This window comes from Loxodonta africana, chromosome 1 (assembly GCF_030014295.1).
Source record: "Loxodonta africana isolate mLoxAfr1 chromosome 1, mLoxAfr1.hap2, whole genome shotgun sequence".
Classification (NCBI taxonomy): domain Eukaryota; kingdom Metazoa; phylum Chordata; class Mammalia; order Proboscidea; family Elephantidae; genus Loxodonta; species Loxodonta africana.
The window spans coordinates 2,982,360-2,995,905 of NC_087342.1; the positions used below are offsets into that span (position 1 = coordinate 2,982,360).

General features: G+C 44.8%; 2 protein-coding genes across 11 annotated transcripts in view; one reads left to right on the forward strand and one right to left on the reverse strand.

The window, feature by feature from the left end:
* CCDC191 (coiled-coil domain containing 191) overlaps positions 1-10,863 on the reverse strand; it is an 88,879-nt gene extending 78,016 nt beyond the window's left edge. For 3 of the 4 annotated variants that reach the window (XM_023551772.2, XM_010593013.3, XM_023551771.2), the window contains exons 1-3: positions 10,692-10,863; positions 7,894-7,932; positions 1,010-1,136 (exon numbers count right to left, since the gene is read on the reverse strand). In XM_023551772.2, the coding sequence (XP_023407540.2) occupies positions 1,010-1,136; positions 7,894-7,932; positions 10,692-10,781 (256 nt within the window). In that variant the 5' untranslated portion in view covers positions 10,782-10,863. The remainder of the gene's footprint in view (positions 1-1,009; positions 1,137-7,893; positions 7,933-10,691) is intronic. The other variant, XM_023551773.2, reaches the window with a different exon arrangement.
* Positions 10,864-11,044: 181 nt separating this feature from the next.
* Positions 11,045-13,546, forward strand: part of QTRT2 (queuine tRNA-ribosyltransferase accessory subunit 2) — a 74,940-nt gene continuing 72,438 nt past the window's right edge. For 6 of the 7 annotated variants that reach the window (XM_064282020.1, XM_003412985.4, XM_023551776.2 and 3 more), the window contains exon 1: positions 11,048-11,176. The gene's annotated coding sequence lies outside the window, so the exon portion shown is untranslated. Of the gene's footprint in view, positions 11,177-13,546 lie in introns of all 7 variants that reach the window. The other variant, XM_010592944.3, reaches the window with a different exon arrangement.

A 13,546-nucleotide genomic window follows, 5' to 3' on the forward strand; every position in this document is an offset into this window, starting at 1 on the left:
TATGTATAAGGCATGGGATTTCAAACAAGAAAATGTCTAGATTATTGTCTTGGTCATCTAGTGCTGCCATAACAGAAATACCCAAGTGGGTGGCTTTAACAAAGATAAATTTATTTTCTCACTTTTTTTTTTAGTAGGTTACAAGTCCAAATTCAGGGCATCAGCCCCAGGGGAAGACTTCCTCTCTCTGTTGGCTCTGGAGGAAGGCCCTTGTCTTCAAACTCTCCCTCGTCCAGGAGCGTCTCAGCGCAGGGACCCCGTGTCCAAAGGACGTGCTCTGCTCCCGGTGCTGCTTTCTTGGTGGTATGAGGTCCCCGACTCTCTGCTTGCCTCCCTTTCCTTTTATCTTTTGAGAGAGAAAAGGTGGTGCAGGACACACCCCAGGGAAACTCCCTTTACCTTGGATCAGGGAGGTGACCTCTGTAAGGGTGGTGTCACAATCCTACCCTAGTCTTCTCAACATGAAATTACACTCACAAAATGGAGGACAACCATACATGGTCTAACCAAGTTGATACGCAGATTTTTGGGGCAACATAATTTAATCCATGACAATTATCTTCATCATTGTTACAGCTATTATCAAATAGCTATCACAAAATAGATAGGGACGCATGATATACAAAATAGAAAAAAGAGTGAATCAGGTAGTTGAAACTGATGGTTAAATGATCTGTAGGATACTAACATGCTAACACCTGTGGCATGGGACTGTCACCTTACAACACTTCGCACTTGATGACGTTATGTCAAACGGCCTCTGGGTGTGGTTCTATTCCAGGTGACAAACTGGGCTTTAAATATATCCTAACTTGTGATACCGGAGTCAACTACAGAGTGAATTCGTTTCAGGGCAATACAAAGAAACCAAAATTAAAGAGGAGAAAAAGAGAAGCTTCCGTTCTGTGCTTTGAAATATGTTACGGGCTCTGCTTTAAGAAACTGTACTCCAAAGAATTGTTAACACTGCAGCTGCGGCGAAAGAAAAAAAAAAGAAGCATTTCCTCGCCTTCTGCACAGGTTTCATCAGGATCCCCTGTTTGCTCAGACGCTTCCAAATCGATGATTTGGTCCCAGAGTCTTCTCCCCACGGAGGGCACTTCTGAAACTGCCAGCTTTGAGGCTTTCTCCACTCTCTTCAGTATAACAGAAAACAGAACAAAACAAAAAATCCATTAAAACGACAAGCTCTTTGTTCAGAGAGCATTTCTATCCTATTCAAGAATCTGATTGTCCACCAACTACTAGGATACTTTCATTTTTCCATTTTTGAAGGAACTCGAAGATTTTAATAACCCACACCCCAAATAATTTTTTTAGCCGTTACTGACGTACAATAAGGAGCTCTGGTGGCACAGTTGTTAAGTGTTCAGCTGCTAACCGAAAGGTCAGTGGTTGGAACCCACCAGCAGCTCCGCAGAGAAAGACCTGGCCATCTGTTCCTGTAAAGATTACAGCCTTGGAAACCCTACGGGGCCGTCCTACCTGTCCGAAAGGGTCGCTGTAAGTCACAATTGACTCAATGGCAAATGGTAATGATACATAACATGAAATAAATTGCAGTATTTTACTAAGTTTTAACAGGTACTCAACATATTTTTATGTTAGCACAAAAGGTTATTTAAACTTTAAGATAACTTTTGTCTAGAGCATTAGTAATGGGATCCTGGAATCTGGATATTTTAAATAAAATGTAATGTTTTATTAGTTTCTACACCACTAGGACTTTCGTGGGGGCCCTGGTGGTGTAGTGGTTAAGAGCTCATTTGCTAACCAAAAGCTTGGCAGTTCAAATCCACCAGCTACTCCTTGGAAGCCCTCCAGGGCAGTTCTACTCTGAGTTGGAACTGATTCGATGGCACCTAACAACAACAGGACCTTTATGTGAGTATAAACCAGAGGCAGAGTAACTACATTTCCTTAGATGACTATCCATGAAAAAAACCTTGCCATCAAATACTAGGCAAACTATGTTGTTAGGGTGTTAGGTGCTGCTGAGTCAGTTCCGATCCATAGCGGCCCCGTGTACAACAGGACGAAACACTCCCGGGTCAAAATACAGTGCATAGAATCGGGGTAAACCGAATCATGGGACTGTAGGATGTTTTAACAGTGAGATTCTATTAAAAACACAGCCCAAATCATGGGAATGCGGAAGGGACCGAGGGAGGTGGGCACGCTGCCCTGGCATTTTGGTTCACCTGCACAGTCCAAAAGAACTTACCCTGCTCCTGAGCTCCGGACCTTCCCTCCTGCTCACTGACTTTCTTACCCCCTTTCCTGCTGTGCCCTCCAGGCTTCCAGCTCAGGTGCAACGCTGTATTCTTTCAGTTCTTCAGGATGAAAACCTTGAAACTCTGGAGTCCTTCCTGACTCTGCCCGCGCGCGCGCGCGCACACACACACACACACATCTGTCAGGAAATCTGCTGACTTTATCTGGAAAATACACCCAGAATCTGAGCGTTTGTCATTGCCTCTATCGCCATCATACACCATGAATTCCTGACAGGTTTTCTGCAAAGCCTCTCATGACAGTAGGCAGGGCAAATCCTTTAAAATTAAACTCGTATCATGTCATGGCTCCACTCAAAACCCCTCAATGGCTCCTCACCTCTTCAAAATAAAAGCTGAATCCTGACCATGTGCTTCAAAACCTTGCACCATCGGGCCTTTTGTGAACACTTCAGCTTCCTTGCCTGCCACTCCTCCCTCTGTCCGCCCTACTCCAGCCATACTTGCTCCTCGCTCCTCAAACACGCCAAGCCCATTCCCACCTCGGGGCCTTTGCACTTCCATCCCCTCTGCCTACCCTAGATATCCATATCGTTCTGTCATGGATTGAATTACGTCCCCCCACCAAAATGTGTGTATCAACTTGGGTAGGCCATGATTCCCAGTATTGTATGGTTGTCCTCCATTTTGTGATTATAATTTTATGTTGAGAGCATTAGAGTGGGATTGGAACACCACCTTCACTCGGGTCACCTACCTGATCCAAGGTAAAGGGAGTTTCCCTGGGGTGTGGCCTGTACCGCCTTTTATCTCTCAGGAGATAAAAGGGAAGCAAGCAGAAAGTTGGGGACCTCATAGCACCAAGAAAGAAGCATCAAGCATCTTGTAGACCCAGGGTTCCTGCACAGAGAAGTTTCTAGTCCAGGGGAAGATTGACCAGAAAGACCTTCCTCCAGAGCTGAGAGAGAGAGAGAAAGCCTTCCCCTGGAGCTGACGCCCTGGATTTGGACTTTTAGTCTATTTTACCGTGAGAAGAAAATAAACTTCTCTTTGTTAAAGCCATCCACTTGTGGGATTTCTGTTATAGTAGCACTAGATGACTAAGACACCTTCTTTCCTTCACCTCCTTCCAGCCGTTGTTCAAACATCACCTGCTCAGTGAGGCCTTCTCTGACCACTCTGTATAAATTGTCATCACCTTGTCCTGGCTCTCCCTATGCCCATTCTCTGCTCTGACTTTGTCAATAGACTTACCATCTGATAACATACTACAGGACTTATTTCATTGTTTACTGTCTTCCCCAGAAGAATGTAAGTTCCTTGAGGAGAGAGATTGTCTCCTTCTCTAGGGAATCCCCAACATCTAGAACAGTGCTTGGCATGTAACAGATGCCCAGTAAATGTTTGCCCAAAGAAGGGACAAATGGAAGACTTTATTAAAAGGAAACTGTACTTCTTGTAGTTTATATGGACATCCGACTTACTCTGAAAATGACTTTCTCTCTTGCCTTTCATGGAAAGATTGGTAGTGCCGCTGCCAAAGCCTGCCATGGGTTTACCTGCCAAATTCTCACGGGTTTCATATATTAAGTTCTAATTAGACAGAAGTAGGTGAATAAAGTTGAAAAGTCGAAGGGTAATTGGAAAAAGATGTAAAAAATAGAACATACAGGAAAAGAAGATAAACCAGAAGAAAGTATGATCTGCTTGGGGTTGGTGTGAAGAAAACACTTCCCACCCCTGATATGGTCACTCTGGACACATTATTATCCAGTCTCAGATGTGCCCAAATTCACCTTGGTCATATCTATCGTTTATCAGATAGTCACAGTAATCCTTCTCTTTAGGATCTGAAAACCCAAGATAGCATGACAAATTTCACATACTCCTGTTACATGTTTGTGTATATATACATGTATCTGTAAATGATGTATAAATAAACCGATCAACTTTAATTTTTTAAGCTAATACCCGCAAACAAAAAATAAAAGACAAAAATGGGACTGTGAGCGAAAGAGATAACTCTGTAGGATGCGCCATCCCACCTGAGCCAGAACGTATACAGGTTCTTATTCAAAAGGAGGGTAGAGAGCTCAGGAGATGCGAGAAGGGAGATTGATCTTGATACTGAAAAAGGAGTAGAGTCTGGAACTGACAAATAAGGGAATAAAGAGAGATGTTTGCTTGGTTCTAACAAAGCCAACGTCTGGGATATCACTGACATTTCTGAGAGTTTGAAAAAATACTAGATTCTGCTAAAGATTAGAAACAACCTCTGAATTTCTTTTTTAAAATACCACATCTTTACCATTTTTTCCTCCAAAATAAGTATGTAAATGATGGTCTATCTTAAGTTACACTTCAGTAAAACAAACACCATGTCTTCCTAGAACTCATTCTTGCAATAAGCCCTGGTGGAGGCTACTCTGTCAGCACTGGGGTGGGGTTAAGAGGAAAAGAAAATGAAAAGCTTCTGGTCTCAAGAAGTTCACTTTTCTTGTGGTTCCATAGGCCACATGCATGATAAACAACTAAAGAACAATTCTAAAAAAATACAGGCTGATTCAAAAACACGAACAAAAAAAACCTGAACCGTCAAAAGGTTATTACTCAGTAACTAGGTTATGTACAAGCATGTCATCTGTAAAGGAATACGGTTATTCACATGATCTTAAAAGTGCCCCCGTGTCCCATGGCATGTCAATCCCGTGGTATGTCCCAGTCCTTTTATAGCCTAGCACCATTGTTATGAATAGAGTTGAGTCCCTCAGAACATATGTTAAAATCCTAACCCCGGTACCTGTGAAGGGACCCCGGTGGTGCAATGGTTGAGAGTTTGGCTGCTAACCAAAAGGTCTGCAGTTCAAATCCACCAGCCACTCCTTGGAAACCTATGGGGGCAGTTCTATGACCCTGTTTGGAAACAGGGGTTTTCTCTTGTTATTTTAATGCGTAGAATAGGTCCTTCTTGAGCAGTGTCTTATAAAAAGAGCCGAATAGACACAGTGGCACACACATGGAGAAGAGAGACACTATGTGAAGATCTCTGTACGAGCCAGGAACGCCAAGGAACACCAGGGCTACTGACAAGGAAGGAACCTTTCCTACAGCCCATGCCATGATTTGGACTTCTACCTTCCCAAACGGTGAGATACTCATTCCTGTTCTTTAGAGTCGCCCACTTGTGGTATTTTTTGTTACCCAGCACTAGGTAACTAAGACAACCATGGACAGTAGAAACACAGCCACAGGCACTCTTTCACTTCCTGAAAGCCACGAAGAAACACAAATGTCTTGATGTACCCCCGTGTGTGTACCACACGTACATCTACCAAAGTCTTCTGAGTGATATGTTTTTGAAAGTGTCCAATTCATTTTTAATCATTCTGTATAGAAGCAAATGCTTGATGCTGTATCAGTATGTACAAATGCTGAAATAATTTCAAGGGAAAGAGTACTGGAGGATGGGGGTTAGCTAGGTCAGGTGGGCGAGGTGTTGTTCACTAAGAGAAGCATCTCAAGCGGAGCTTTAAGGTCTCAGAGAGGAAGCACATTTCATGTTGCAGGGTGAGCATGAGTCAAAGCAAAAGGGAAGACTTAGCTGATGGTGGAGAAGGTACCTGGTCTGACACGGGATACCAGTAAAGAGACCGTAAAGGGTAGATTAACACTGCAGGCAGAGACAGGTCCTTAAATGCCAGTCTGGAATTTAGGGAGTTTCATCTGATGGCACACAGAAATCACTGAAGGTTCACAAGCACCGAGCTGACAGAAGGAAAATGATTTTTAGAAAGCTCAACCAAGTAGCAGGATGCTTTGGCGTAATGAGTTAGTCGATCAGACTGGGGGAGGATGAATTGTAAATTTTGATAGACAGTTGAATTTGGGATGAGCTGCCCCAGGGCTCGCAGTTGTATGCCAACTTCTGTCACATTCTAAGTGACTTCAACATCCCAGAGGGTGACTCACCAGTCCAGGGCTTGCTTCATCTCCTAGATTCCAACAGCCCTCCCCTCCTTTCCACTTCAGCAACCCACTCCCATGGTCACCCTGAACTACATCACGCAGTACATTCCATTGCTCAAACCAAACTTGACAACTCACTCTCTAACATCAACCTCCTATTCATCTCCCTCTTTCACTCCCCCCACTTCATTGGAAGGAGTCTTTTGTGGTCCGAATGGTTAAGTGCTCAACCACTAGCCAATAAGCTGGAGGACTGAATCTACCTAGAGACACCTCAGAAGACAAGCCTGGCTAGGGAGCCTTCCTGGGCCTCATCTAGATTCGTGCCCCCACCATGTGCTTCCATTATGCTCCTTAACCCATTAGCTTTTAGTAGGTTGCTTATTCCCCACTAAACTGTAAACTCCAGAGGGCAGGGAGTGCACATGCCCCGTTCCCTGTTTTATCTCCAGTGCCCAACATAAGAAAAAAAAAACAAAAAACCCATTGCCGTCGAGTTGATTCCAACTCATAGTGACCCTAAAGGACAGAGTAGAACTGCCCCAGAGGGTTTCCAAAGAGCACCTGGTGGATTCAAACTGCGGACCTTTTGGTTAGCAGCCATAGCTCTTAACCACTACACCACCAGGATTTCTTACATAGTGGGCTAATATTTAGTAGGCACTTAATAAAAAGTGGCTGAATGAAAAAATGGCTAACAATTATTACATCTGACCTTGGTCCCACCTGGCCTGGTGTTTATGATGCCTGGCAATTTAGATAATAAGTCTTCAAAATAGTACCAGGTAGAAGACTACTTTTCCCAGGAAAATGCTGCATGGTTTTGCAACGTGTGCCACACAAATGAACTGAGTATGGCAAGCTGAGAAACTGACACTCAAAGGCGTGCTCCGAAAGTAGTTTAACGGTGCACTTGACTTAAAAGGCACATGGACTCAAAAACATACATGTCAGGCCTGAAAGAGATCTGAGAGGCTACCTAACTCAACTCCACCCTCAATGAATGCTCAAACATATCCCTGACCAGCTCTAACACTAGATGGTCAGTTAGACTCCACCTGAATACCTCCAGTGTTAGAAAACCCTTCTCTTTAGGAGAACACCCCCTACATTTTTGGGTAACTCTAGTCATTAGACAATTTTATTTACGATGTACATGTAGCTTCTACCGATTGGTTCCCTTGGTCAGTGTAACCACAGGAAAGCCTTTTGAATATCTCGGGGAGGCCACCACATCCTGTCCCAAATCTTCCCTTCCCCTGCGCCTTTTACCCTTCTTCACTGGCTCCTCGTGGCATTTGAAAGGGCGTGTCTACATCTCGTCATTCACACTTAAAACACTTTCATGAGAAGCAACAGAATGAAAAAATACTAAAAAATATAAAAAACTAAGGCAACATATAGTCACAAGGGAATGAAAACAGCACCCATAAAAACCCACTGCTGTTGAGCTGACTGCACCTCATCCCGACCGTATGGGACAGAGTAGAACTGCCCCACAGGGTTTCCAAGGAGTGGCTGGTGGATTCAAACTGCTGACGTTTTGGTTAGCAGCTGAGTTCTTAAGCACTGTGCCACCAGGGCCCCAAAATAGCACAGTACCTGGAAAACAGAGACATATTCGTATTCCTTTTCCATCCTCTTATGTCTTATTCTCAATTCTTTTTCTATCTTAATTTTGAAATGTCCTTACCTTCATCCAGTGTTCCATATTGTCAGGGTCAAAGGCAGGCTGCAGATAATATACACAGAATATTAGAATATTAATAAACAGCTGTATCTCTATCAACCTTGCCAGTTTAATCTATCCTTTTGACTAAAGCATATAAAAAAGTGCCGTTTATTCTTTTCCCCCAGCATTTCATTAGAAAGTTCAGCCCTGATTAGCAATGGAAGAACACAGAATAACAGTGCGAGGCAGTATCATTAAGGATTCTCTGGAACATTGTCTGTTTTTATCCCTTGTTTGGGTCACACCTCCAGAGATTCCGATTAAATCAGTCTGGTGGAGGGCCCAGGCATCAGTATTTTTTTAAGTTCCCCAGGGTTAGAACTAAGAGAAATACTAAGTGTAACACTTCTCATGAAAACCCAATCAGACACTAATTAATAAGCCAAATTATCTGAAAGGTTGGTGGTTTGAAGCCAACAGTGGCTCCATAGGGGAAAAATGTGGTAGTCTGCTTCCATAAGGATTTACAGCCTTGGAAACCCTATGGGGCAGTTCTTCTCTGTCCTACAGGGTCGCTACTAATTGGAATCGACTTGACGGCAATGGATTTGGCTTTCGGTTTTCGTATCCAAGTGTCAAGGAAGCAAATCTTCTTGGAGAAAGGTGTGTCTTTCTCCTTGTTGTTGCAGGTGCTGTCGAGTCGATCTGAACTCACAGCAACCCTGTGTGACAGAGCAGAACTGCCCCATATGGTCTTCTCGGGTGTAATCTTGACAGGAGCAGATCATCAATCAGGTCTTTCTCCCACGGAGCCACTGGGTGGGTTTGAACTGCCAACCTTTTGGTTAATAGCCAAGCACTGTTGGCCATGTTGTGCTCGTTGGCCTTCTCCTTAGCCTCCTCTTTTCAGGAACAGCCTGTAGCAAGAGCTTTTCTTATTTTACCTCGATGAGGGATATTGTTTGGTCCAATAAGAACTGGGAGAGTGGAGGTGAGGGGTCAACAGTTCTATTTTACAAAGCAGAATAAGAGGTAGAAATCAAGTAAATTTCCACCCGGGTTGGGCAGATATTAACCTGAAATTGGAAATCAGACTCTTAGGACATCTCTTCACTGTGTAACGGCCAGAAGAGCGCAGAACTCCAAAAGTCACTTCACAAATAGAGGCATTTGCTTTGCTAACATTCAGGTGGGCTTTTAAATAAGTAAATATCTAAGCTAGCATGCTGACACACGAAGGCGGGAAAGGTATAACACCTTCTTTCATTTACATAACACTTCACCTTCCAAGCACCTTACCAAAAACCAAACCAAACCCCGTGCCATGGAGTCGATTCGGACTCATAGTGACCCTACAGGACAGAGTAGAACTGCCCCGTAGAATTTCCAAGGAGCGCCTGGCGGATTTGAACTGCTGACCTTTGGTTAGCAGTCGTAGCACTTAACCACTAGCCACCAGGGTTTCCAAACAGATACTGCTTAAGGCAGCTGTACTGCTGAATAACTGTGTCATCAAAACAAAGAGCTGATTCTGTTAAAACACAACTGAACTTTAAGAGGCCGTTTTCTTTTTTAACCTCTTTATCCTCCAGGAAGCAACAATGAGCACGAGCAGCAAAAATCCGTATTTTAGAGTCCTGAGAAATTGCCCCCAATTTTTACCTTTCATCAAGTTTGTACTGATGACCTATTTCAGGTCTAACCCATTATGTAACTTATACAACAGGAGCAGACTCAGTTTCCAAGTCTTGCTAAGGCTCCAGTCTTCACCCTTCAGTATCTGGGACAAGATATTCATCAAGTGGAGTATGCCCAGTGCATTATTCAGTTGGTATGTTCAGAATAAACTGCAAAAACAATTGCCTAAAGCCCTCAGAAAGGCCACATGTCTACCAAAGGCTTTTTTTTTTTTTTTTTTTTTAGCAAAGTGTAACTTAAGGGTGAAAACAGCTGGTGACATTGTTCTTGAGCTGAACGCTGAGCAGCTGCTCCATTCTGGTACTCTCATTTATATTTAAAGGATTTATTTTTGCCGCTGATAAAAACGTAGTTTGTGGAAAGCACACACCACGTGACTGTGACTTTACACACGTCACTTCTACTCTGTTCTATGGGGTCCCTATGAGTCGGAATCGACTACGGCAGTGGGTGGGTTTCTTCCATACGCTTCAAGTTTAAAACGGGGTTATCAGTTTTTCTTGTCCTCTGATTGTAATGCGTCCAAAAAAAAAAAAAAAAAGGAGGAGGTTAAGAAATATGAACACAATCTCTTTTTTTGAATGTTGGCTGAATTTAGAAATTCCCATGTGAATCAAAGGTTGAGAATTTAGTATCCACTTGCATTCCAGAGTTCATTTTAGAGACTTTATGCAAAGCTGGAAGAGCAGGGGCAGGAGGGAGAGGGTTTAACATGGACTGCCCCCCCAGTCAAGATCAGTTCCCCGATTTGCAAAACTTCCAAAAATGAAATGTACGGGAACTTTCCTAAAATTGTGTGTCCGTGTGTGGGGGTGGGGTGCGTTAATGCCCTCCCCAGGGATGGGGTCTACTGGACCGACCTCTGAGGTTTGAGAAAAGCGTTAGATGGACCCACTTCTCCCACGGTGCTGCCCCCCCAATGCTGTAGGGTACCCATATCCCGAAGCTCCTCAGACCCCTTCACTCGGGCAACGCCGGCTACGGGGCAGTCAAGGCAGGCGGCCCAGCTAAGGACGCCCCGGGGGAAGAGGGCGGGAGCGTAGCAGGGACGGCGGCTGGTCCAGGAGCCAACAGGCGCCTCGAGCCGGTCCTTGCCCCCCAGAGCTCCCGACAGGGGTCACCTTGGGACTCGGCTTCCTTGTGAACCGTTCCCAGCCACTCAGCCTGCTCCTTTTCCTTGAGGCGGACTTTTCCTGGGAGGCCAGCAGCATCTCCCCAATTCCGGCCTAGACCGCAACCAAGGCAGCAGCAACCTCTCCTTTGCACTGGCTGCTTCCGGGTCACGCTGGGAGTTGTAGTTCCTTCCCCTACAAGGAAGGCGTGTCTTCCGGCGCGCTCGAACTACCACTCCCAGGAGGCTTAGAGCAGGCGGAGCGCGTTCCCTCGGTTACCTATGGCAACGGCTGCAGTCGCTCGGCCTTCGGGCCATTCGCGCGCCGTGTTAGCCTTACCGTGGCGCCCAGTGATGACGTCGTGGCCCCTGACTGGCTGTGCACCGGAGGCGGTGGTTCAGGGGCCGCGAACCCAGGAAACCGGACACGTGGTAGCGAAGTGCACGGAGTTGGCGGTACCTGAAGGAAGGCCCCCGAAGGTGAGAGGTTTGCAGGTATGCGCCCTTTCCCCGCTGGTGTGGGGGCTGCTACGCATGGAGGGGTCGTTTCGCGCCCAGACACTTCCCGCTTGAGTTGCAGTGAGTGGAACGGTACCCGGCTATGTCTGTCTGTCCTTCCCTCTCCGGATGCCTCTGGGGGAGCTGGGCGTCAGAGTCCGGTTCTCCCAAACCGTGGGAGCTTCGCCGCGTCTCTGAGACGAGGACTCCTTTTGCAACTTCTTTAATCATTCTCAGATCATCGGTTTACTCACCGGCAAAACGGGGACTAGAGTGCCTAAATCGCTGGGCTGTTGTAACCTTAAAGATCGGTGTATGTAAAGCTCACCGCCCAGGGAATGTCAGCTAACCTTCAGCCTGAAAATGAGGTCAGGGGAGCGTTGCTCTGAGGCTGCTGCAGTGGTCCTGGGGTTTCGTCTGCAACTTGATTGCTTCTCCATCCGAAGAGCGATGCGTGGATCAATCGTGTTACATCCAAACTATGCAATATCATTAAGCAGCTGTTTTAAAAGGATAAGTTAGTTTTGTGTCTCTTCTTTGGAAAAGAGATCCGTTGTGTATACCTGGGAGAAAAGCAAATTGCAGAAAAGTGCTTATAGTATAATGTGTTCCCATTTGTGTAAAAGCAAACCATGACCAAAAACACCTCCTGTCATATGCAAGTATGTTTAAACGTTTGTGTGAATATGGAAAAGGGTTAGTGGCTTAGTGGTTAAGTGCTACAGCTGCTAACCAAAAGGTCGGCAGTTCGAGTCCACCAGGCACTCTTTGGAAGCTCTGTGGGGTAGTTCCCCTCTGTCCCATAGGGTTGCTATGAGTTGGAATCGACCTGACAGCAGTGGGTTGGGTTTTTACCTCTTGAGGTTGATGTGAAGATTAACGGTGCTAATATGTAAAGAACAGTATTTGACACAGTGAATCGTAATAAATATTTGTTGCTGCTGTTACCATTATGTTTTTCAATACCAAAAACCAAACCAAACCCACTGCCGTCGAGTCGATTCTGACTCGTAGCGACCCTATAGGACAGAGTAGATCTGCCCCGTGGAGTTTCCAAGGAGTGTCTGGCGGATTCAAACTGCCGACCTTTGGTTAGCAGCCACAGCACTTAACCACTACACCACCAGGGTTTCCTGTCTTTCAATAGGTGAATTCAATTTGCTAATTTTTATTGTGTTTACAGACACATTTGAGCTTATTTCTACTATCTTATTTTGTATTTTCTGTTTTTGATGGACTTTTTGGTTTCTTTTCCTCTTTCTTGCCTTTTATTAGATTAATCAATTTTATTTTAGCCCTTCCCCCAGTGGATTTGGAAATTATGTATTCTGTCACCAATCTTTTAATGGTTAGTTTTACATTTTTAACACATATAGGTAAAAACGTTTACCATTATTCACTCTCTCTTCCTCCAAAATAGCGTAAGGATTTTCGAATGCTCTACCTGCGAATAGTCTTTTCATCTTTTATTTTGTTTTTTTTTCTAGAATCTGTAGTTCATCATTTCTGTGTGTCTTTCTGCGTCAACTAAGTGTACCATATTGTTGGTTGTTGTTGTTGTCCTCTAGTCAGCCCCCGACTCATGGCGACCCCATGCACAATGGGATTGGACGTTAATGATCCACAGGGTTTTCATTGGCTGAATTTTTGCAAGTGTCTTGCCAGGTCTTTCTGCCAGGTCCGTCTTAGCCTGGAAGCTCTGCTGAAACTTGGGCAGTGTCACATGACATGCACGTCTCCACCGACAGATAGGTGGTAGCTGCACTTGAGGTGTGTTGGATGGGAATTGAACCCAGGTCTCCTGTGTGGAAGCTGAGAGTTCTCCCACCGAACCACCACTGCTCTGTGACCATATTGTTTAGTAGGAGTCCTTTATGTCGATTTTTGCTATACATTGACATACATTGTACAGTATGTATATGGGGCAGATATGGGTGTGTATTTATAAGTACGTACACAGTTTGTCATCACCTCAGCTTGCTCTTTTCACCTAATGTACTGTGGACCTCTTCCCATGACAGTGTGTAGAGAATCTGTCTAAGAATCATTTTAAAATCTCTTCTTTTCTGAGGAAATGGGGGGTGGGGAGAAAGGGGGAATGGAGGTTGTCACAGATTGAATTATGCCCCCCCAAAAATGTGTGTATCAATTTGGCTGGGCCATGATTCCTGGTATTGTGTGATTTTCCTGCGTGTTGTAAATTCTGCCTCTATAATGTTAGTAAGGGAAGATGGACAGCAGTTTTGTTAGTAAGGCAGGACTCAATATGCAAGATTGAATTGTGTCTTGAGGCAATCTCTTTTGAGATATAAAAGAAGCTAGCAGAGAGATAGGGCAACCTCATACCACCAAGAAAGCAGTGCCGGG